Raw genomic sequence first — 25356 nt, forward strand, 5'->3', positions numbered from 1 at the left:
AAGCACGCACTGTCGTGGATGCGAGGTCTGATCACTTCTGACACCAATGTCATGAAACAGGCAGGGAGCAGGTCTCGAACCTTCGACCTTCTAGCCCAAGGTCCGATGTCTTTGCTCGTGCGGCGGGGTCGAGTTCCGCGCTTGTAAACCCAGGGTCGTTACAGTATGTAAACTTCTGACTACACAAAAAAATGTGATTAAGGGTATTGTGTGTAGATGGTTGATGAAAATATATATTTAATCTATTATGAATTCAGGCTGTAACATAACAAAATCTGGAATAAGTCAAGGTGTATCAATACTCTCTGAATGCACTGTAAGATCCTTGGACCTTAAAGAGTAACGTTCGGCTCGTCTACATTCCTTAATTAGTACATTTTTTGGGCTACGCCAAACAGTACCTATCATGTAACGGGTAATGGAGAATCACTTAAGCCTGTACAAATCCTTTGTAAGAGTATCCAAGCAGGAGCACATGGCAGGTAAAGGTAGGTATCACTGTTTCATTAATACTGTACAGGTCCCTTGATTATGAATTATTCACAAACCTTTAAGTAGACAGCAAGAAAAATAACATACATTTTAGGAAATGGTAAAGAAAAGCTTAATTGCGTTAATCACAGTGTATCACATGGACCTACACATGCATCATAGGCCTACTGCCATTTTTTATTTTATTTCTACTTTTCATTTTTAATTACTGTGTTTCCATTACAGAATAATACGTGGTTTAGTAGCCCAAGTGAATGCAGAGTGTGGTAGATTAAGCCCACCAATAGAGCAGAATACTATATTAGCTGCTACTGTTAGGATACTGTAGAGATTTTGTCATGACGCCTTGTTCAACTATTGGCGCATTCAACCAGTAGCGCATTCATGCCCTTGTGCGCCGCTCTCGTAAGAAACTATTTCAACAACTGTGCGCGGGCCCGAGACCGGTGAGTACTAGGACTACAGGCGTCTCGTCTCTCGAGGACAGCCGAATGTGGAAAACACTATAGCTAACGAGCGAAGGACGGTACAATTGGAGCGGGATCCCTTGTGGATTACGTCGCGGTGGCTAGCTATCTACAATATTAAAAGGATATTTACACCAAGGTAAGGGGTGCAAATGAGTGCGGATGTTTTACCGGGTTGTAGTCGAAAAACAACACCGCTGCTAACGCCACTGCTAGGCTGAAGTAGTTAGAATAATTTAGCTAGCAAGTTCAGCTAACTTGGTTAGCTAAATTACTCGACGTCGTTGGCCGGATAATATAGCTGGTAAACTAGCTAACATTATTGTGTAGATAGCCACTGTATGTGGCTGGTTATGTGATTATTTATTTCACCACAGAGTAGGCCTTGTACATCGCTACAGTAACTAACTCTCCGACCTAACGTTAGCTAGCTAGTTAGCTATTGTTAGTTAGCTGACTACTACCTAGCCTTGGCAAAAACATAATAATAAAAAAACAAGCTTTGGCTACATACATAGGCCGCGCTCGAGCCACTAACGTTATTAAACAACTAACGTTAGCTGACTCCCATCATGACCATGCCCTACCAAAATTGTCTGTCTACTCATGCCATTTGTCGAATTTGTCAGCTAACCTTAAGGTAATCTACGCAGCAAGTGAGAATTGAGGTATTGCTATCTATTTTTCTGCTAGTTACTATAACGATTAAAATATGCTTTATTGATTTGTTTACGTTGTACGCTAACTAGCGTTTGCAATGGGGATGACATCGTCCCATCATTTTGCTTACAGAATCTGGGCCTCCATAGCTAGTTAGTTGAATATACCTTGCAACCTTCCACGTGTTTGCTAATGGACTGTTTTTAAATGTCTGTTGGCGATGGTATTGTCAGAAACTCTAACATGAATGGGCGCGTTCCAGTCGGATTGTAGACAAGCGGAGCTAGTGGCAATCAGATGTGGCAGGGGTAGTATAATTTCTGTAAATGTTATATTCCTTATCCCATGTTTCTCAGTTGACAAGTCTTCAACTCATAGTAGTAAGACAATGTTTTGTAGTTCCAACATTATTTAATGCAGTTATACTTAGGCTATATTCTGCATGATTTCATATAGAGCTATTTTCTTCAAAAATATTTGCCCAGTCTAATACCTGAGATTGGAGAACATCTTACAATTGAAATGTATGTCAAAATAATCAAATTAAGACTCAAGATATCACAAACGAGGTGCAACAGCAGCTGCTTAAATACTTTCTGTAACGCTCCTACGTCTTGCTGGAAAGCTTAGTTTAGTAGCCATCACTCGCAAAACAATGCAATTTGCAGGTTTGCGCCTTAAATGGCTGCTGCTTTTAATCTAAAATGAAGAATGTAACAGGCTACTTTATCGAGTTATACATGTCAACTTACTTGCAAGGAAAATGGTCTCCCTAATGAGCTATTTGAAAATTGAGCTGCTAGCTCTTGTATCTATGTTGTGATTAGTTAGCACAATTCTCCAAGTTGTTTTACTGATTCACCATGACTGGACGTACCTGTGCACAGCATCCATCTCGGGTCCATTAACAGCTACAACAGAGAACCATGGTCTTTTATGTTTGTGATTTACTTTGCCTAAGCATAACCTTATTTTTAGGACTACCATTTCAGAGCTCTGTTGGTGGGGTTGCACAGAAACAATTAATCCGACTTCCAATATTGGTGTGTTAGGGCTGGTCTGGGTTTTAATCAAATGTAATTGCTGACTGCCTGGTTCATAAATGTAGTAGTCTGTCCTTTGTCACTGCCTGACTTGCTGGCAACAGCACATGCATAGTGAATCAAACATGATAAACCCCACATAGTGACAGCCCTGTGTCTCTAGCTGCAGTAATTCCAGTTTGGTGACACTCAGGCAGTGAGGTCATTCTTATCCTTTACAAAACATGACTAGTCACTTGACTAGCTCTCTCTGCCTCTTCAGTTCTCTCCATCTTAATCAGTATCCCTCTCTCCTGCAGCATAGATTGAACATGATACTAGGCGTGTGTGTGTTTTGCAGAGGAGCACGGATGTAGATGGGTGTTTCTGCCTTCAGATTCTAACCCTCAACATACCTTCTCCATGGCAAAACATCAGCTACTGCTGATAATGCTGTTCTGTTCAGGCCGATTTGGATGCTCTGCCCAGGCTGCTCTTGTCTACCAGGATGTTAAGTGACTAAATCGTCTGTTTATGGAAGTAAACTCACTATAAGTAAATTTGTGTGTGTGTGTATATATAGTAAAACTACTGTTATATTTTTGTGAAAGGTGTGTCACAAAGCATGCTTTTTTTTGCAGTTGAAATGTGAGAGCTAGGCAAGGGCTACGCTATCTGTTGTGAATTTCTCCATCCTGAAACTGTTTGGCCACATTTTATTGGTCACATACGTGTTTAGCATATGTTATTGCAGATGTAGCTAAATGCTTGTACTTCTAGTTCCGACAGTGTAGCAATATCTAACAAGTAATATCTAACAATTTCACAAATACCTAATGCACATAAATCTAAGGAAGGGAATTAAGAATATATAAATATATGGACGAGCAATGTCAGAGCGGCATAGGCTAAGATACAGTAGAATAGTATAGATTACAGTACATGCATATGAGATGAGTAATGCAAGACATGGAAACACTATTAAAAGTGACTAGTGTTCCATTTATTGAAGTGGCCAATGATTTTAAGTCTATGTAGGCAGCAGCCGCTCTGTGCTAGTGATGGCTGTTTAACGGTCTGTTGGCCTTGAGATACAAGCTGTTTTTCAGTCTCTCAGTTCCAGCTTTGATGCACCTGTACTGACCTCGCCTGCTAGATGATAGTGGGGTGAATGATCTTTTTGGCCTTCGGGTGCTGTAGGTGTCCTGGAGGGCCGGTAGTTTTCCCCCGGGGATGCGTTTGGCAGACCGCACCACCCTTTGGAGAGCCCTGCGGTTGTGGGTGGTGCAGTTGCCGTACCAGGCGGTGATGCAGCCCAACAGGATGCTCTCAATTGTGCATCTGTAAAACGTTGAGGGTTTTAGGTGACAAGACAAATTTCTTCAACCTCCTGAGCTGTCTTCCCAACACTGTCTGTGCGGGTGGACCATTTCAGTTTGTCAGTGATATGTACGCCAAGGAACTTGAAGCTTTCCACCTTTTCCTGTTGATGTGGATAGGGGGATACTCCCTCTGCTGTTTCCTGAAGTCCACGATCATCTCCTTTGTTTTATTGACGTTGAGTGAGAAGTTATTTTCCTGGCACCACACTCCCAGAGCCCTCACTAGGCTGTCTCGTCATTGTTGGTAATCGAGCCTACTACTGTTGTGTCGTCTGCAAACCTCAATGATTGAATTGGAGGCATGCATGGCCACGCAGTCATGGGTGAACAGGGAGTACAGGAGGGGTCTGAGCACTCGTCCTTGTGGGGCCACAGTGTTGCGGATCAGTAAAATGGAGGTGTTGTTACCTACCGTCACCACCTGGGGGCGGCCCGCCAGGAAGTCCAGAACCCAATTACACAGGGCTGGGTTCAGACCCAGGGCCTTGACCTTGATGATGAGCTTGGAGGGTACTATGGTGTTGAATGCTGAGCTATAGTCAATGAACAGCATTCTTACATAGGTATGCCTCTTGTCCAGATGGGATAGGGCGGTGATTGCATCGTCTGTGGACCTATTGGGGCGGTAAGCAAATTGAAGTGGGTCTAGGGTGGTAGGTAAGGTGGAGGTGATATGATTCTTGACTAGTCTCTCAAAGCACTTCATGATGACAGAAGTGAGTGCTATGGGGTGATAGTCATTTAGTTTCCATTACCTTTGCATTCATGTGGGGACAGCAGACTGGGATAGGGAGAGATTGAACATGTCTGTAAACACGCCAGCTGGTCTGCGCATGCTCTCAGGACGCAGCTAGGGATGCCATCTGGGCTGGCAGCCTTGCGAGGGTTAACACTTTTAAATGTCTTACACAAGTCAGCCACAGAGAAGGAGAACCCACAGTCCTTGGTATCTGCCCGCGTGGTGGCACTATGTTATCCTCAAAGCGGGCAAAGAAGGTGTTTAGCTTGTCCGAAAGCAAGACGTCTGTGTCCACGACGTGGCCTTTTGTAGTCCGTGATTGTCTGTAGACCCTGCCACAAATGTCTTGTCTGAGCCGTTGAATTGCGACTCCACTTTGTTTCTATACTGACGTTTTGCCTGTTTGATTGCCTTGCGGAGGGAATGACTACTGTTTGTATTCTGCCATATTCCCACTCACCCTGCCTTGGTTAAATGTGGTGGTTCGTGCTTTCAGTTTTGTGCGAATGCTGCCATCTATCCAAGGTTTCTGGTAGGCTAGGTTTTAATAGTCACAGTGGGTACAACATCTCCTCCTATACACTTCTTGATAAACTCCGTAACCGTGTCAGTGTGTGTGTATATACATCAATATTATTCTCTGAAGCTACCCGGAACATATCCCAGTCCGCGTGATCAATCTTGAGGCGTTGATTCCGATTGGTCAGACCAGATTTGAATAATCCTTAGCACGGGTACTTCCTGTTTTGAGTTTCTGCCTATAGGAAGGGAGGAGCAAAATGGAGTCGTGATCAGATTTGCTGAAAGGAGGGCAGGGGAGGGCCTTGTATGTATCCCAGAAGTTGGAATAACAATGGCTGTTTTTCCAGCACGAGTGCTTACAGTCAATATGCTGGTAGAATTCAGGTAGTCTTTTTCTCAAATTTGCTTTGTTAAAAACCACCAGCTACAATAAATACAGCCTCAGGATATATGGTTTCCAGTTTGCATTGTCCAGTGAAGTTCCTTGAGGGCAGTCGTGGTATCGGCTTGAGGGGGGATATACACGGCTGTGATGTTATCTTATGGCTGCAATCCTGTTAACGGGAGCGATATGACAACAGCCAGTGAACGCCTATTTCAAAACATCAAAAATCTCATAATTAAAATTCCTCAAACATACATGTATTTTATACCATTTTAAAGCTAATCTTGTTGTTTATCCCACCACAGTGTCCGATTTCAAATATGCTTTACAGCAAAATCACCACATGATTATGTTAGGTCACCACATAGCCATAGAAAACACAGCCATTTTTTCAGCAAAAGGTTTTCCAGCTAGTCACAAAAAACACAAATAGAGAGAAAATGAATCACTAACCTTTGATCATCTTCATCAGATGACACTCATAGGACTTCATGTTACACAATACATGTATGTTTTGTTTGATAAAGTTTACATTGGCGCGTTACATTCACTAGTTCCAAAAACATCCAGTGATTTTTGCATAGCCACATCATTCAACAGAAATACTCATCATAAATGTAGATGATAATACAAGTTATACACATGGAATTACAGATATACCTCTCCTTAATGCAACCGCTGTGTCAGATTTCAAAAAACTTTACTGAAAAAGAAACCCATGCAATAATCTGAGACGGCGCTCAAAGTAAAAGTCACAATAGCCGCAACGATGGCGTCAACATAAACAAGAAATGACATGATAAATATTCCCTTACCATTGATGATCTACATCAGAAAGGAATCCCAGGTCCACAAAAAATGTTTGTTTTGTTCAATGATGTGTTATTTATGTCCAAATACCTTCTTTTGTTAGCGTGTTTGGTATACATATCCAAACGCTCATTCTGGTCAGCATTATATCGGACAAAAACGTATATTACAGTTATATACAGATGGAATAAACATTTCAAACTAAGTACAGAATCAATCATTAGGATGTTTTTAACGTATAGCTTCAATAAAGTTCCAACCGGAGTATTCCTTCGTGTCTTCAAGAGCAATGGAATGCACGTGATCAGAAAATGGCTGACTGCCAGACACCTGATACATTCTGCTCTCATTCACTCCCACAACACCGTAGAAGTTTCATTCAAATTTCTATTGATGGTTGACATCCAGTGGATCCCCTAGGCAGTGCAACATCATGAATATATCAAGGGGATTTCATCGGGGACTCTGGTGAATATATACAAAGCTCAGATTTCTCACTTCCTGTTTTGATTTCTCCTCAGGATTTTGCCTACCATATGAGTTATGTTATACTCACAGACATCATTCAAACAGTTTTAGAAACTTTTGAGTACTTTCTATCTAATACTAATAATAATTATATGCATATATTAGTGACTGAGGAGCAGGCCGTTTACTTTGGGCAACTTATTCATCCAAGCTACTCAATACTCCCCCCCCCCCCCCCCCAGCCATAAGAAGATAACCAAAGAGAATTCTCTTGGGAGATAATATGGTCGGCATTTGATTGAGGTATTCTTGAAATGGGCATGATCCAATTGACTCAAAAACCAAAAATACATCTACGTTTAACTTAACTAACATTTATTTTCTTTCATTATGGTTGGTTTGTCAAAGTTAGCAGGCTAACTCATTGATCCTGCTTTGTAGTATACCCGTTTAATTTGTTTTATTTCCATTTTGAGGAGAGTTGGTCTTTCTTTGGGAAGGTAGGATGATTGCATGTGCTTGTTTTATGAGGTGGAGGAATGGGTTGTCACTGCAACTGTTTATCCTTCATGGAAGGTGTTTCCGTGGATTAATTTAAGAGTGAAAGTAGGCCCCTCTGTCTTCTGATCAGACTTTACTCCTATTCCTTTATCAGCCAAAGTGTTACGTCTGTCCGTCTTTATTGTTGCAGAGTTGTGTTCTTTGTGGTAGACCGATGGTACATTTCCCCCGGGGAACCTGTTTTGCATCCTGCTGGTTGAGTTCTATGCATTCTGTCCCTTTGCAGGTGTCTCTAGATTTGATGTAAATGTTGACACTTGTCATTCATGGGAATTCAGTCCCCCTGGCCTCCTCTAACAATACGCTTGACAAAGGTTTTTTTAGTCATGTTCTTACCAAATCAAGATGTAGGCTATATCCAAATTACTGTAGCTGTGGCTTTAAGACATTATACTTTAAGAGCTACACTTTTGCATGCTGCTGCTACTGTGTATATGCTCTGTCTGGTGCCTGCCTGATTAACCTTTTGTTCACCAGTCTGTTGCAGGATGTCAAAGAATATCCAGCTGCTTTTAGTAGGAATACCTCTCTGTGTAATAGCCTTCAAATGTTAATCAGGGAGGAGAGGAAAGGGCAGTGAATGGATCTTCTGTCTAGTCTATTGTCAGTTTATTAGTATCGTTAGGTTGGTAATGAGGTCTGTATAGAATAGATTGTTGCTGTTCTAGCATTCTGTAAGGTCATGCCATCATATCTGTTGCTGAAAAATATTTTGTGACATGGTATAAGTTGGATGGTCTGAAATATTGAGACAAAAGGCCTGATAATAAACAAATACAGCCATAAGCCTTTCAAATGGTGACTGGTGATATTTGTTTTTTACCTGGACTTTGTGGGCTGCTAAAACTTTGGCCATGGTGCTGACTATTATTTTATTTTTATTTGAGGATTTACTTTCACTTTGCTCTCACAGATAGGCCATGCCTCATGGGAAGACTATTTTGGATTTGATTGGATACAGCAGTTACCATTTAGAGTACACAAGTAGTGGAAGTGTAAGTTATGGTGGGGTGTCTGTTAAGAGGGGTATGTATGGAGTATTTTTTGGTATCCACTCTGAACGTGCTTTGCATTTCATGTATAGTCTGACTTTTTTGTGTTTTGGGGTGTTCACTCCACTGTGAAGCTGCTATGGGGTTGGAGGTCAGAGTGTATTTAACAGTAGTTGTGTTTTCAGACTCTTACCCTCTCCAGTCTCTTTTGTCTAGTCCACGTGGTCAGAGGAAGGAAGGGAGCAGAGAGGCAGGAAGGAAGGTGTCAGCCATGCTGGAGGTGGAGCTGCCAGAGCAGGCAGACTGTAATCTGAGAAGGGCTGAGCCCAGGAGAAGGGGCCCCACACCTCAGGAGAGTGAGTGAGGGAGAATGTGAGCATACTCTCTCCAGTCTGTTGGTCTCCTTAGCCTACAGGGAGCAGCAGCGACCCTCTGTCGGATCCGTTGCATAGACTGTGTAGATCCCTCAAGAGGGACTGCTCTGTGGTGCTCAGCCAGGGCTGTCGATCTCTTTCACCCAGCTGCCTGCCTGGGAGTTCCCTATCTCTGCCTGGAGCAGCTGCCGTCTTGACTGGATCTGGATCAACCAGAGGATGCAGGGAGGGTACTTACACCAGGGCTCAACTACGCTTTCAGAAGGAGAAAAACACTGCCAGTGTTTCCTTAGCTTCCTCTTCAATGTTCTCCCTTTCTTTCCCTCTCTCCCTGGTTGGGCTGCCTGCCTGCTGCCAAAGCTGACTGCTGCCCAAGCTGCCTGCTAGGCTCTGGGAGCTGGATATACTTGTGTAACATTCCTGAATTACAGCAACGTGTTTTTGGGTCTCTGTTCGCCCCCACCCTCGGTCCTCCACCCTTTCTTGGCCTTTTCCTGGGCTGCACTTTAAAGAGGATTTTTGGATTCTAGCCTCCTGCTCTCTCTGCTGTGGTGGTGAAAGAAGTGGTGTTCTCTCTTTGGCTCTGTATGAGGCTTCCATCCCTCCAAGGTGTCTGTCCATGGACTCTCAGGCTCTGATAGAAGTAGTACATCTGTGTTTTCAGATGGGGGTTTAGGCAGAGACCCAAAGGAGGGAGGGGGGGGGGGGGGGGGGACCGGAAAGGAGCGGCCCTCTGTTATGGGCTGTTTTGTTTCTATGGAAAAACCGCAATGAAGAGTTCCCTCACTCTCTCCCTATGTCGGGCAGAGCTAATGTGCAGCCTGTGAACTCATGGAAGGGGGTGCTCAAGCTCTTCACATGCATAGCCACTAGAACATCCAACAACCCCAAAGGTAAGAAGTCCTATTTGCACTCTGTGGCTCATAAATCCCCCACTTTTCAGTGGGAAAAATGTCTGTTGGAATGGAATGTTTGCCCTTTCCCATGCTCCTCCTATACCTGGGGTGCAACTGTGGCGTCATAAATACCTACAGGTGTTCACTTCTGTCCCGACATTTGGCTTTGTTTTCTGCAAAGTACTGCAGATTCTAATTGATTGTGTGTGCAGGATCGTGAGAGAGACGACATGAGTGGACAACAAATAATGGCATGTTTGTGTTGAGAAGAAATGGTTTTGTTTTTTCAACACTCATGGTTGACAACTCTCATTCTGTCTCCCTCTGTGTTCAGATGTAGGCTGTTACGTCACTTTATTGGACTGCTTTAAAGTGGTTGTGTGTGTGGAGAGCACAGGCAGACAGTGTGTGTTTGGTAGTAAACAGCAGCAGGAGTTTACAGTAAGGAGGCAGGGCAGGAGGAGACTCGCCCGACTCTTCTAGTCCACACTAACTCAAAGCCAGATGCCTACATGGAGGAGGCTGCTGATGCACATGATAGTGTTTTGTTTTGGGTTTAGCCTGCATCTGCTAGTTTCTGGTGCTCCTTACCGGCTGTCATCTTCAATAAGTCATATTTTAACGGGCTAGTGATGAGAATTCATGGTTTTACACAAAAACATGATTCAACAAATGGGTTAGACCGGGGTAGCCAGATGTTAAAACTACAAATCTGACATGAGTTCGGTGCAGAGATTTGGGTCAATAATAATATATGCCATTTGACAGACTCTTTTACCCAAAGCGGATTACAGTCATGCGTGCAAACATTTGACACATGGGAATCGAACCTACTGTCCTGCCGTTGCAAGCACCATTCTCTACCAAGTCTGCCAACTGAGCTACAGAAGACTACAATCAGGACCTCGATCCAGGGATGCGAACTTGTCACTTTCCGGCATCCATGTGAATGGGGGGGTGTCTCATATCAATCAGTGGCTGAGGCTCTGGACTGAGCACATTTAATTTTAACTTTAACTTATTAGAAAAGTAGTTATTGCACTCGTTGCTCAATTCATGAATAGAATGTATTTCCTGAATCTTTCTGAAGTACCTCCTGATTTCTGTCCGCCTATCTGTTGTTGTGTAGCCAGTTACCATGCCTAAACAGTCATTTCTAAAGGCTTTTCCAATTAAATGTTTACTGCAAAGTAGCATGTCAGCTTTATCATGATTTGTATCAATCGGTTGAGCATTTGATTTGCAAACTCTCCAATCACATGAAACACTGTTACAAGAACTGCCACAAACACCTTTATCTTAATACAATGGTATCTTGCTGGTGTGCAATTGATTTTAAAGGGCAACTATGCCCTGTGTGGTTTAAGCATGGTTGTGGCCTACTAGGACACTTTTCTCTCGTTATTGTGGTTTAGAAAATTAGGAGTATTGCGATTTTAATCAAATGTGTATTGTGTACTTGTTGTTCTCCAGAAAATATTTTTTTAAATTGCGCTTTACACTGGTTTTTCACGTGTTTCCATGTACATTTGGTTTGTCACTTTGTGGGCACTTACCAGTTTGCATCCTTGTCAATCAGTTGACTGATTTTGTAAAGTAATTTCTATGTTCGTGTCAGGTAGCGAGGATATTTAGCAAGGTCTAGCCCAAGTTGTTGTAATGTGATAGCAGGCCTAAATGCTAGTGGACAGTGTAAAAACGTAAGTGCCTCTGAATCTTCGCTGGAACATTCTTAAATATTTAAAGGTAGTTCTAAGGGAAAGACTGAAGGGGGAAATCGATGCTTCATGTAATATACTTTGCATTAGTGTTGTTAACCCATTGCATGATGGAAGCTTTTCAGCGAAATCTTTGATTGGCCAAGAGAGCTCAGTATTAGCACTTGTCTCAGAGAGAACTGCCGTAGCCATGTTTTCTTTCCTCGGCTCACTGGTTAACACTGCATTTGTATTGGCTGAAGTTTGAGCAGGTCCCAGTCCCCAACACATGTCCACCTTCGGTGTATACTATAGCTAGAACTGTTGACCATGACCAGCCCTGAGTGGTTGCCCAGCAGAGGTGGGCTTATGGGCCTTCACAGAACTGAGACTTCGGTGATGCTGATTGGTGTGTTTCTATGGAGACCTCAGCTCCATTTGACTCTCTTTCTTGTCTTGTTTTTACTCCTAGTTAACCTCTTTTCTCTCTCCCCTTTCAGAGGTCCCCACATTTCAAGAGAAGAAGAAAGCCTTATTTGGGAATCTTATGGACGAAGGCAAGCAACATTTTCTTTCTCGTGTGTGTCCGTGTGAGTGAGATCTGTATGAGAGAGCTGTGTTTTTTGGTTAACGCAGGGAAAGTGATTTGGTTGGTAAAACAGGTGTTTGGGGGATTGGTATTTTATTGGGATCCCCATTAGGTGTTGCGAAGCAGCAGCTACTCTTCCTGGGGTCCACAATGTACAGGTCATCTAATGAAGGCCCAGTGAGCTACCACCTTGAGCTGGTTTAGTAATCAACTCCTCTCCATGTGGAGGGACATTTTGAGCTACTCCTTCTCGCCGATAATGGCCGATTTAATTGGGGCCGATTTCAAGTTTTCATAACAATCGGAAATCGGTTTGGCCGATATCTTCTTCTTTTTTTACACCTTTATTTAACCAGGCAAGTCAGTTACAATCACATTCTTATTTTCAATGACGGCCTAGGAATGGTGGGTTAACTGCCTTGTTCAGGGGCAAAACGGCAGATTTTTACCTTGTCAGCTCGGGGATTCAATCTTGCAACCTTACAGTTAACTAGTCCAACGCTCTAACCACCTGCCTCTCATTGCACTCCACGAGGAGCCTGCCTATTAACGCGAATGCAGTAAGCCAAGGTAAGTTGCTAGCTAGCATTAAACTTATCTTATAAAAAAACAATCAATGAATCATAATCACTAATTAACTACACATGGTTGATATTACTAGTTTATCTAGCGTGTCCTGCATTACATATAATCGATGCGGTGCATATTCGCGAAAACGGACTCCAAGGGTTACCTACCCATAAACATCAATGCCTTTCTTAAAATCAATACACAGAAGTATATATTTTTAAACCTGCATATTTAGCTAATATAAATCCAGGTTAGCAGGCAATATTAATCAGGTGAAATTGTCACTTCTCTTGCGTTCATTGTACGCAGAGTCAGGGTGTATGCAACAGTTTGGGCCGCCTAATTTGCCAGAATTTTACGTAATTATGACATAATATTGAAGGTTGTGCAATGTAACAGGAATATTTAGACTTATGGATGCCACCCGTTAGATTAAATACGGAACGGTTCCGTATTTCACTGGAAGAATAAACATCTTGTTTTCGAGATGAACGTTTCCGGATTCGACCACATTAATGACCTAAGGCTCGTGTTATTATGTTATTATTAAGTCTATGATTTGATTGAGCAGTCTGACTGAGCGATGGTAGGCACCAGCAGGCTCGCAAGCATTCATTCAAACAGCACTTTTGTGCGTTTTGCCAGCAGCTCTTTGCTGTGCTTCAAGTATTGCGCTGTTTGACTTCAAGCCCATCAACTCCCGAGATTAGGCTGGTGTAACCGATGTGATATGGCTAGCTAGTTAGCGGGGTGCAGGCTAATAGCGTTTGGAGTAGTTATTCCCCTTGCCCTTCATAGGTAACGCTGCTTCGAGGGTGGCTGTTGTCGATGTGTTCCTGGTTTGAGCCCAGGTAGGGGCGAGGAGAGGGACGGAAGCTATACTGTTACACTGGCAATACTAAAGTGCCTATAAGAACATCCAATAGTCAAAGGTATATGAAATACAAATGGTATAGAGAGCGAGAGTCCTATAATAACTACAACCTAAAACTTCTTAACTGGGAATATTGAAGACTCATATTAAAAGGAACCACCAGCTTTCATATGTTCTCATGTTCCGAGCGAGGAACTTAAAGTTAGCTTTAAGTGGTAGATATTATAGGACTATTTCTCTCTCTACCATTTGTATCTCATATATCTTTGACTATTGGATGTTCTTATAGGCACTATAGGATTGCCAGCCTAATCTCGAAAGTTGATAGCCTTGAAGTCATAAACAGCGCTGTGCTTCAAGCATTGTGAAGAGCTGCTGGTAAATGCAGGAAAGTGCCGTTTGAATGAATGCTTACTAGCCTGCTGCTGCCTACCACTGCTCAGACTGCTCTATCAAATATCAAATCATAGACTTAATTATAATAAACACACAGAAATACGAGCCTTAGGTCATTAATATGGTCAAATCCGGAAACTATAATTTTGAAAACAAAACTTTTATTCTTTCAGTGAAATATGGAACCGTTCCGGGTGGCATCCATAAGTCTAAATATTGCTGTTACATTGCGCAACCTTCAATGTTATGTCATAATTATGTAAAATTCTGGAAAATGAATTATGGTCTTTGTTAGGAAGAAATGGTCTTCACACAGTTTGCAATGGGCCAGGCGGCCCAAACTGCTGCATATACCCTGACTGCTTACACAGAACGCAAGAGAAGTGACACAATTTCCCTAGTTAATGTTGCCTGCTAACATTAATTTATTTGAACTAAATATGCAGGTTTAAAAATATATACTTGTGTATTGATTTTAAGAAAGCCGATGTTTATGGTAGGTACATTGGTGCAACGACAGCGCTTTTTTTCCCGCAAATGCGCTTGTTAAATCATCACCCGTTTGGCGACGTAGGCTGTGATTCGATGATAAATTAACAGGCACCGCATTGATTATTTGCAACGCAGGACAGGCTATTTAAACTAGTAATATCATCAACCCTGTGTAGTTAACTAGTGATTATGTGAAGATTGTTTTTATAAGATAAGTTTAATGCTAGCTAGCAACTTACCTTGGCTCCTTGCTGCGCCCCGCGTAACAGGTGGTCAGCCTGCCGCGCAGTCTCGTAATCGGCCCTAATTAATCGGCAATGCCGACCTCTAATGTAAACACGTTTCTCATGACAATAAAGCCACTAATTGCTTATGTTTGAGTCTTTCGGGTGGCATAAGAACACTGCACAAGCCATGGCAAAATGTGTCGAATTTCAGGAAATTAGATTTAAAACAGCAAAATTGGCTCTGCTCCTCTAAAACCGTGCCACAAGACCACTACCAGGCTGACTTTGTCACTGGTGCTTTAGAAAAATCCTAGGGGGAAGCACTAGATCTCTTGAAGTGATTCTGTACAACTGCCTGTGTTCCAGTGTGAAGACATGGCCTCGAGTTTCCACCGGTACCGCACCACAAGTCAGCCCATCCTAGGACACTGACCACAGTCGACACATACAGTTCTAACTGCTCACCCATTCCTACCAGAGCCTGAGGTAGCCTACTCCACTGAGTTTAAATACCACCTCTTTCCAGTAAAAGTAATTCTTCCCTCTTAACCATAAGAAAACTATATATGCACCCCCTAATTATAATTATGTTTCACTGTATGTACAAGTGGATAACCTGTACAGGTGTGGGGTGGGAAATGAAAATGTGTTATTTGCAATTCCCGCTCCCCCTGAGACACCCTCAGGGCATCCTTCCAGACTCAAATTAAGCATCCAAATTAAATCTAGAAACAACTTCCTATTTTGCAAAACAAAGCCTCCTTCACTCGTGCTGCCAAACGTACATACCCTTTGTAAAACTGACTATCCTACCGATCCTTGACTTCGGCGATGTAATTTTACAAAATGGCCTCCAACACTCTACTCAGCAATTGGATGCAGTCTATCACAGTGCCATCCATTTTGTAAACAAAGCCCCATATGCTACCTACCACTGCGACCTGTATGCTCTCGTTGGCTGGCCCTCACTACATATTCGTTGCCAAACCCACTGGCTCCAAGTCAGCTAGGTAAAGCCCCGCCTTATCTCAGCTCACTGGTCACTATAGCAACACCCACCCATAGCACGCGCTCCAGCAGGTATATTTCACTGGTCATCCCCAAAGCCAACACTTACTTTGTCAGCCTTTCCTTCCAGTTCTCCGCTGCCAATGACTGGAATGAATTGCAAAAATTGCTGGAGACTCATATCTCCCCCTCTAAATTTAAGCATCAGCTGTCAGAGCTGCTTACCGATGGCTGTGTACAGGTACAGTAAATCTGTAAATACCACACCCAACTATCTCATCCCCATATTGTTATTTATCCTCTTGCTCTTTTGCACCCCAGTTTCTCTACTTGCACATCATCTGCACATCTCACTCCATTCTAAATTGTAATTATTTTGCCTCTATGGCCTATTTGTTGCCTTACCTCCCTAGTTTTCTACATTTGCTCACACTGTACATAGATTTTTCTATTGTGTTATTAACTGTATGATTGTGATGCAGTACTTGACATGGACTGAAATATGTTCTGGTACTGTTTTAATATTTTGGTACAGGAGCTCCACAATACTTTCGTGCAAATGTTTTACTGCTTGAGCTTGGAGAATATTTTGAGGTGCTGGTATTTGGCTCCGGTGAACTCCTGCTCAAGTCAAGCACTGTTATGACACAAGACCTGGCTGTTTTGGGTGTTTATTGGGAGGTTAATTTCCACTATTTATGATGAAACTGCTTTGATTTGATCTCTACAGTAACCTCCGCTCACCTGCTCCCTCACTCTGGCCTGTACACCCTGGTTCAAAATCATAAACATCTTCTTCTCTTCAGTAGGAGAAACACTCATGTCGCCTGTTCCTTCTATGATCCTCACTGCAGGCACACCAATGAGCATACTCTCAGAGCAGTGTTGATTATGCTCATTATTGCACCAGTCCCATGGCTGCCTGCATCCAGCAGGGACCCAGGAGGGCCAAGCAGCAGGCAGACAGACTGGGATGAGGGTGTAGAGTAGGTTGCTGGTACCAATGCCTCCAGTTGACAAACAAAACTAAAGAGCTGTCTGCATCTCCCTCCCTGCTGCATTGGAGCACACCACTGCCCACATGCAGGCTGCAGAAGCAACACACACACAAACACTCTGTTGCTGTCACTGCAGACTTCCTGCTAAGGGGTTCACTCACGCCAGCATATATATTGTACCTCATACAGACACTAACCGCCCAGGGTTAGAGTTATCAGGGATCCTTGGGACGTCCCTAGCCTTAAAGGGATACTTCAGGATTTTGGCAATGAGGCCTTTTGTATGTCTCTGTGTCCAGTATTCCCTTTATTAACCCTAACTCTAACCCAGGGCTTTATGCTGACCTTTTATTTATTTTTATTTTTTACAAGGAGCACATGTTGAAAAATTTAGGAGCACAATGAAAAATATTTCATGTAACAAGCTGTTTTCTTTGTAGTAATGGTGCATGCATGACTGTCTTGAATCTGCCCTCAGTGTATTCTCCATGGCACTGGAGCTGCGGTACAGTGATGTAATCATTGCAACAATTATCATTTATCTTTTTTTTGGGGGTGCACTGGTGCTCCTAAATAAAAATATTTAGGCACATAGGTGAGAAACTGTAGAGCCCTGCCCAAACCCTTACCTTAACCATTTTAAAGATCAACTTAATGGGGCAGATAGCAATCCCAGATAGCAAGGACCAGACTATAGCCACCAAGTGCAACTCTGCCATCTGAACAAGATGTGTTCTTAGCTCCTATACGTCAAGCTCGTTATTTATTTTTAGGTCTGCTAGTCTTGGCCTTGTTGTTCTGTGCTAATTTAGTCCACAGTTGTTGCTTGTGTGTCCAGAGCTGCTCGATAGGAGACCTATAAATAGGTAGAGCTTTATCAGAGCAGATGTGTTTACAGGCAGGCTCAATGACACCTACACGCACAGCCCTGCTGCCCAGTCTGCCCCTCTCTTCCTCTCCTCCACTCTCCCTTTCTGTGCTTCCTACAGTTTCAGTGAACTACCTCCATTTTGGCTGGACCACAGTGCCCCCATCATAGCTGTCTTCCTGCCCGCCTCCCAGTCTCTGAGCTGTACAATGTGCTACGGCTTTGGGTTATATAAAGAAACCGCAGTAGCAGCAGGGCCAGGGGTGGGTCACACCCAGCTCCTGCCAGGCGGCCCAGGGAAAATCCATCCCTCCCGCCCTCCTGTTCCCATCGGTGGGCCGTCCCATCCACAAAGCCCTCAACCACAGCCTGTTGCCATGGGAACAGCTGACAGGAAGCAAGCTAGCCCTCTGCTCTGCTCTCACAGCCATCCCAGTCCACTTTGCCGCCTGGAACCTTAATTTTTTTACCTTTAAAATCTGTGTCGCTCTCCCAAACCCATAATAGCTCCTCCAAGCTGTCTGCTTGCCCTGCGCTGGTCAGACTTTATCAGAACAAATGGACAGATAGGTGTATCACAGAGCCTCCAGGCTGACCCCCAGAGAGAGGGAGGGAGGGAGAGACTCATCAGTGTAGAGGGCTGCCTGCCCTGAGGCCCCAACCAGGCCCACTGTACTGCAGCTGTGCTGGGAGAGGAACATTACTATCAGTGAATATATCTCCTTAGAGGCCCTGAGGCCTAGCTCTATGTTAATTTACATGGAAGGGGTCTCTGCGTGGAGAAGATGAAATCTAGAGCATGTCTCCGTCTGCCTCTCCGTTACAGTGATCTCCATGACTTTGTTAGTCTGGTATTCATTGATCATATAGTCCATGTGATCTATATGCCTTATGTACTTTATGTGCCATTCTCTGTTTTTATACCATATTGCCTACGTGACCTGGTAAGTCTCCATGAGAGGCTTGACATTTGTCTTCACATTCCCCCACTACTATCACCTATTTTAGTGTTCTCACCAAATGTCTAGTTCAGTTATTCGCCCAGTGTGTCTCTCTAACCCCTGTGTTTCTCGACAGAAATGAGTCGCCAGACCGCCACAGCGCTGCCAACAGGAACCTCCAAGTGCGCCCCCTCCCAGCGCATCCCCACCCTGTCCGGCACTACAGCCTCTAACAGCGACCTGGCCAGCCTGTTTGAGTGCCCTGTCTGCTTCGACTATGTGCTGCCCCCCATCCTGCAGTGCCAGAGCGGCCACCTGGTCTGCAGCAACTGCCGTCCCAAGCTCACCTGCTGCCCCACCTGTCGGGGCCCGCTGGGCTCTATCCGGAACCTGGCCATGGAGAAGGTCGCCAACTCTGTGCTGTTCCCCTGCAAGTATGCGTCGTCGGGCTGCGAGGTAACGCTGCCCCACACAGACAAGGCGGAGCACGAGGAGCTGTGTGAGTTCCGGCCGTACTCCTGCCCTTGCCCAGGGGCCTCCTGTAAGTGGCAGGGCTCGTTGGACGCGGTAATGCCCCACCTCATGCACCAGCACAAATCCATCACCACGCTGCAGGGCGAGGACATTGTGTTCCTGGCTACAGACATTAACCTGCCTGGAGCAGTGGACTGGGTTATGATGCAGTCCTGCTTTGGTTTCCACTTCATGCTGGTCCTGGAGAAGCAGGAGAAATACGACGGCCACCAGCAGTTCTTTGCCATTGTGCAGCTAATCGGCACGCGGAAGCAGGCAGAGAACTTTGCCTACCGCCTGGAGCTCAACGGGCACCGGCGACGGCTCACCTGGGAGGCCACGCCCCGTTCCATCCACGAGGGCATTGCCACGGCCATTATGAACAGCGACTGCCTGGTGTTTGACACCTCCATCGCGCAGCTGTTCGCTGAGAACGGGAACCTGGGCATCAATGTCACCATATCCATGTGCTGAGGACTGTCAGGTGGACAGCCACTAACACACACACGCATACAGACACACATATACACACTCCACACTACAGGAAACCTGGGTTTGGAGAGCAGCAGGGTGTAAGTGTTGTCCCAAGGAACCTGTTGCCATTGTAAATTGTGGTTTAGAACTTTCACAGATTGGTAAGAGCTTGATGCAAACAATGGAACTCTATCCCTGGGATTACATTTTAGGCTTCAATACAATATTCATTCAATAATTAAAGGTAAGTTTTTCTGAGGATAATCCACCAATGCCCTTCAACCCAGAGCACACCTATGGAGTGAACACTTCAACAGGTGGGGGCTCAGTTTTGTGGTCCATCTTTGCAGAGGGAAGCTGGCAGAAGTGTTACAGATAGTGAGAGACTGAGTGGGTGGACTCAATTTGAGGGAGGGTGGGGCATCAAAAACAATGGCAAATGTTTTTATTTTTTATATATTGCATTTCAGTTGAGTCGAAGTGAAATGAACTATTAATGTTTTTGATTTTTAATTATGTTGTCCTTTTTTCCCCTCCTTGGATGAGAAGGTCCTAGTACTGTGTGCTCGGACATTGGCTGAAAAGCTAGTTTGGTCTCTCTGGAGTCCAACGGTTTCAGCCTAAACCACTGAATATTTGACCAGGGGTGTATTCGTTACTCCAATTCTGTTGCAAAACGTTTTGTCTGTTGTAAAGCGTTTTACAACTAAAACAAGAGTTTCTATTGGACAAATTCAGGTAGGTCCCTCAGTTTCGTTCTGTTTGGTTCTTAAACGGTAAATGTTTTTCCGTTGCAAGATGTAATGAATACACCCCAGGAATGAGGACAGTTTCTACAGTTATAATATCGTTATTATTAAATGGAGATTGTTATCATTTTTGTAATGACTTTTAATGAATGAAAAAGGCTGTACCCTTGTGGCTAATCTTTCAGTGTTTGTAGATCAATTGTGTCGTTCTTTCGAAAACTTCAATGTATTTTATTTTGTAAGTTAGTTTTCGCTCGTCGTTTGTCCGTCTGTCTAAATTCTGTTTGTGAGTGGGCGTAGCAATGCCAAACATCTCTGTGGATACATAGTACTGTTGCTGGTCCCCATCTCTTAATTGTCTTTTGTTTTATTTTGTCATTAAATAAATCTCTCTTTCATACCTTGTGCAATTTCTCCATCCCTGTGATTTGCTATAGGCAATAACAGCATTATTTATTGGCAGGGATTTACTCCAACCACGGAATTATCATTCTAGTTAAGCACTTTATACTCATCAGATGGCTTTAATCATATAGACATTCATGAGTGCACTGCTGATCACAAAAGTGTGTGCTGTGGGGTGCATTGTTGATTATGGTACATTTGTGTGTGTGCATGTGTTTCCCAGTCCTATCCAGCCCCGTGGAGGCTGGGGCGTCTGTGTTCTGGCCTAGTGAATGAAGGGTTAGCTCTGTAGGACCATAATTACCAGAGGCCCCCAGGACGCCCTGGGGACTTTGGCACCCAGCCATCTACACTCCACTGGGGAACACAGACCACCCTTTCTCTGACCCTGCTGCTGTTTTGTCTTCACGCCACTTCCGTCATGCATTATCTCCCCCAGTAGTGGCCCTTAAAGTAACAGCCATGTTCAGTCATGTGTACTGCTCATTCTGTTTAGGGGAAAGTGCTCCTGTTTCTTTCCCAGGCCCCATTCAATCAAATCTGCAATTAGATGTGTCCATAAGTGGTGGAGCAAAGCAGTCATGGGATTTTGATCACTAACTGGTATCTGCTATTCTAGTGTGTTGCTGTGTGAGGTGCAGAGTAGTGGTTCCCGTGGTGATTTATAGCACAGGGTAGTTTCCTTGTGATGAGGTCATAGATGAGGCCTTATTTTCCCTGCCCTGAGGAAGTTTGGTCTGTTATGCAGACTTTCAGGGTGGATTATTTAATCCTTGCTCAGATTTAAATGGCAAATCTGTCTGTAGAATCAGCCTCGGGCCAGCTGACTACTACATCTGAGCACAGTTTAAACACAACCTGTTCCAGATGCACTAATCACAATTTCCTTCACCCCAATCCCTGAAATTTACAATTGTGTTAATATTAACAGTAGGCTACTCTTGTCTGCAGTTTTGTTTCTAGTCATATATTTTGGTAGTATCTCCTGTTGGGCCCAGTGGAAGGCATGTAGATGTTGGAGGTAGCAGGCAGGCTGTGGTGGCGCTTATCTTGGCTCATCGTCGTAGAACTAAGTGGGTGGTGGTCAGAATGATGATCCACACCCTCCCTGCTGTTGCTGAGGCAGCTGCATAGTTTTATGCTGATTCTCAACCACATTCAGCAGAGTACGTATTTGAATTGAAATTCCTTATTTTCTGCAGTTAGTGACCAATCATGTTTCAGGTCATTATCTAGTTGTGTAACAGTTGCATAATTAATCAATCAAATGTATTTATAAAGCCCTTTTTACATCAGCCGATGTCAAAATGCTGTACAGAAACCAAGCCTAAAACCCCAAACAGCAAGCAATGCAGATGTAGAAGCACGATGGCTAGGAAAAACTCCCTAGAAAGGCTGGAGAGGAACCAGGGTCTGAGGGGTGGCCAGTCCTCTTCTGGCTGGGCCGGGTTGAGATTATAACAGTACATGGCCAAGATGTTCAAATGTTCATAGATGACCAGCAGGGTGAAATAATCACAATGGTTGTAGAGGGTGCAAAAGAGAATGCAACCGGTAAGCACCTCCAGAGTCTGTCAGTTGGCTTTTCATAGCCGAGCGTTCAAAATAGCAGGTCCGGGACAAGGTAGCACGTCCAGTCAACAGGTCAGGGTTCCATAGCCACAGACGACAGTTGAAACTGGAGCAGAAGCGTGACCAGGTTGATTGGGGACAGCAAGGAGTCATCAGGCCAAGTAGTCCTGAGGCATGGTCCCAGGGCTCAGGTCCTCCGGGAGAGGGAGCGAGAATTAAAGTATACTTAAATTCACACAGGACAAGACAGGATTACACCAAATATAACAGACTGACCCTAGCCCCCCAACACAAACTATTGCAGCATAGATACTGGAGGCTGAGACAGGAAAATGGCTAAATGAGATCAGTTTGTCTTAGGGTATGACACAGTACTGCATCTTAACAGTATACACTATATTAGCTATTGTACAATCGCACTCATCCATTTTATACCACATTTGTGTTACAGCCTGAATTCAAATGGATAAAATAATTTTTTCTCTCAACAATCTACACACAATGCCCCATATTGACAGTCAAATTTTTTTTTTGAATTTGTAGCCAATTTTATTAAATGTAAATGAGATATTGCTGTATTTCATAAGTGTTCACACCCCTGAGTCAATACATGTTAGAATCACCTTTGGCAGCGATCACAGCTGTGAGTTTTTCTGGGTAAGTCTTAAGCGTTTCACACCTAGATAGTACAATTATTCAAGCTTTCAAGTTGTTTATCGATCATTGCTAGACAGCCATATTTTTTTCAAGCCGTTTATAAGTCCACTGTAACGAGGCCACTCAGGAACATTTTGTCATCTTGTTAAACTCGTATATTTGGCCTTGTGTTTTAAGTTATTGTCCTGCTGAAAGGAGAACTTGTCTGTTGGAAAGCAGACTGAACCAGGTTTTCCTCTAGGATGTTTCCTATGCTTAGCTCTACTCTGTTTTGTTTATACCCCCAAAAAACTAACCTAGTCCTTGCTGATGACAAGCATACCCATAACATGATGCAGCCACCACCATGTTTGAAATTACTGTATGAATTGTGGTACTCAGTGATGTTGGATTTGCTGTACAGGCTTCCATCTTTTTGGTTAGTATTGTGGAGTAACTACAATGTTGATCCATGCTCAGTTCTCCCATCACAGCCTTTAAACTCTGTAACTGTTTTAAAGTCACCATTGGCCTCAGGGTGAAATCCCTGAGCCTATTCCTTCCTCCCCGGCAATTGAGTTAGAAAGGACGCCTGTATCTTTGTAGTGATTGGGTGTATTGATAAATCATCTGAAGACATTTCAGCTTTTCATTTTTTATTAATTTGTAAACATTTCTAAAAACAATTCCACTTTGACATTGGGTGCAGGCCAGTGACACCATCTAAATGTCATCAATTTTAAATTCAGGCTGGAACTCAAAAGGGGTGTGAATACTTTTTCCTCAAGGCACTGTAAATTAAATCACTAGTAAATTCTGATCCTTCTGGTCATGAAGTGTATGTGGACACCTACCTGCTCATCAAATTTCTTATTTAATATGGAGTTGGTCCCCCCCTTTGCTACATTCTTCTGGGAAGGCATTCCACTAGATGTTGGAACATAGCTGAAACAGGAAAGGGCATCCCCCAAACTGTTGCCAGGAAGTTGGACGCACGGAATCGTCTGGAATGTAATTGTATGCTGTAGCATTAAGATTTCCTTTCACTGGAACTAAGGGGCCTAGCCCGAACCATGAAAGACGGCCCCAGACCCTTATTCCTCCACCAAACTTTACAGTTGGCACTATGCATTTTATTTTTTTATTTAACTGGGCAAGTCCGTTAAGAACAAATTATTTACAATGACAGCCTAGGAACAGAGGGTTAACTGCCTTGTTCAGGGGCAGAATGACAGACTTTTACCTTGTCAGCTCGGGGCAGGTAGCGTTTTTACCTTGTATTGGGGCAGGTAGAGTTCTCCTGGCATCCGCCAAACCCAGATTCGTTTGTCGGACTGCCAAATGTTGAAGTGTGATTCATCACTCCAGAGAATGCATTTCCACTGCTCCAGTCCAATGGTGGCGAACTTTACACCACTTCAGTCGACTGTTAGCATTGCGCATGGTGATCTTAGGCTTGTGTGCGGCTGCTTGACCATGGCAACCCAGTTCATGAAGCTGCCAATGAACAGTTATTGTGCTGACGTTTGGAACTCTGCAGTGAGTGTTGCAACCGAGGACAGACTATTTTTTTTACATGCTACGCACATCAGCACTCAGTGGTCCCGTTCTGTGAGTTTGTTTGGCCTACCACTTCGACTGAGCCGTTGTTGCTCCTAGAAGTTTCCACTTCACAATAACCGCAATTACAGTTGATCGGGGCAGCTCTAGCAAGGCAAAAATGTTGAATGGACTTGTTGGAAAGATGGCATCCTATGATGGTGCCATGTTGAAAGTCACTGAGCTCTTCAAAAAGGCCATTCTACTGCCAATGTTTGTCTGTGGTGATTGCATGGCCGTGCTGTCAGCAACAGGTGTGGCTGAAATAGCCAAATCCACTAATTTGAAGGGGTGTCCACATACCTTTTGTGTGTATATATAGTGTACCAGCAGGATTTCTCTGGATGTTGAGCAGTCCTGATGCTGATGCCCATCAAGAAGCCTTTGTAAACCTCATTAATTCTGTCACCATATTAGATCTGAGGTACATGAACAGCGTGTTCAAGGTCAACTGTCTTGTTATTATCTTACACCAAAAATTGGGGTTGCCCTTAAATGTACATGGCCAGAACTTCCATGCCAGAGTAACATATGGTTCCTCTGGAGGAACTTTTATCACTGGCTAGTACCGCTAAAATTCCCCCACTCTGGATTATTCAGCCAGTTCCCAGAACAACCTGTGCAGCAGACAGACAGTAGAGCTCAGTGATTGATGGCCTCGACTCTGGGTCTGAACTCCTTTTGAAATTTCACCAAGTTCAGACCAGTCAGGTCATAAATGTTGAATATCAGATCCAATCCAAATCCTCCACAAAATAAAGGAAAGGCAACCGGTGATTCAAGTTAGGGCACTACATCTCAACAAGTTCTTAAATATCTGTCCTCGGTTGTTTGTGTGAGAAAGTTGAAACTCATGAACTTAGGGAAGTGAAATGTTAAGAAATGCTTAAAGGGATAATCCACCCCAAAAGGAAAACATAAATACAAATCAATTTGATGAAAGCCTATGTTTTATCAGTGGGTAAACAAAATATTTCC

At 43.7% G+C, this 25356-nt stretch overlaps 1 protein-coding gene across 2 annotated transcripts; it reads left to right on the top strand.

The window, feature by feature from the left end:
- The first annotated feature begins 887 nt into the window (after window positions 1-887).
- Window positions 888-20571, top strand: LOC115109355 (E3 ubiquitin-protein ligase Siah1-like). Of its 2 annotated transcripts, none has more exons than XM_029634163.2 (3): window positions 888-1098; window positions 11968-12024; window positions 18567-20571. In XM_029634163.2, the coding sequence occupies exons 2-3, from the start codon at window positions 12015-12017 to the stop codon at window positions 19415-19417; spliced, it is 861 nt and encodes a 286-aa protein (XP_029490023.1). In that variant the 5' UTR covers window positions 888-1098; window positions 11968-12014; the 3' UTR covers window positions 19418-20571. The 2 variants fall into 2 exon arrangements, with proteins under 2 accessions (XP_029490023.1, XP_029490022.1); XM_029634162.2 differs by lacking the exon at window positions 888-1098 and adding an exon at window positions 9588-9767.
- The last annotated feature ends 4785 nt before the right edge of the window (window positions 20572-25356 follow it).

Source organism: Oncorhynchus nerka, linkage group LG25, assembly GCF_034236695.1.
Source record: "Oncorhynchus nerka isolate Pitt River linkage group LG25, Oner_Uvic_2.0, whole genome shotgun sequence".
Taxonomy (NCBI): Eukaryota; Metazoa; Chordata; class Actinopteri; order Salmoniformes; family Salmonidae; genus Oncorhynchus; species Oncorhynchus nerka.

Coding starts and splice junctions, on each gene's coding strand:
- LOC115109355 (XM_029634162.2), top strand. CDS start 9,671: ATGTCGGGCAGAGCTAATGTGCAGCCTGTGAACTCATGGAAGGGGGTG. Junction 9,768..11,967: donor AACATCCAACAACCCCAAAG/GTAAGAAGTCCT, acceptor CTCCCCTTTCAG/AGGTCCCCACATTTCAAGAG. Junction 12,025..18,566: donor TGGGAATCTTATGGACGAAG/GCAAGCAACATT, acceptor GTTTCTCGACAG/AAATGAGTCGCCAGACCGCC.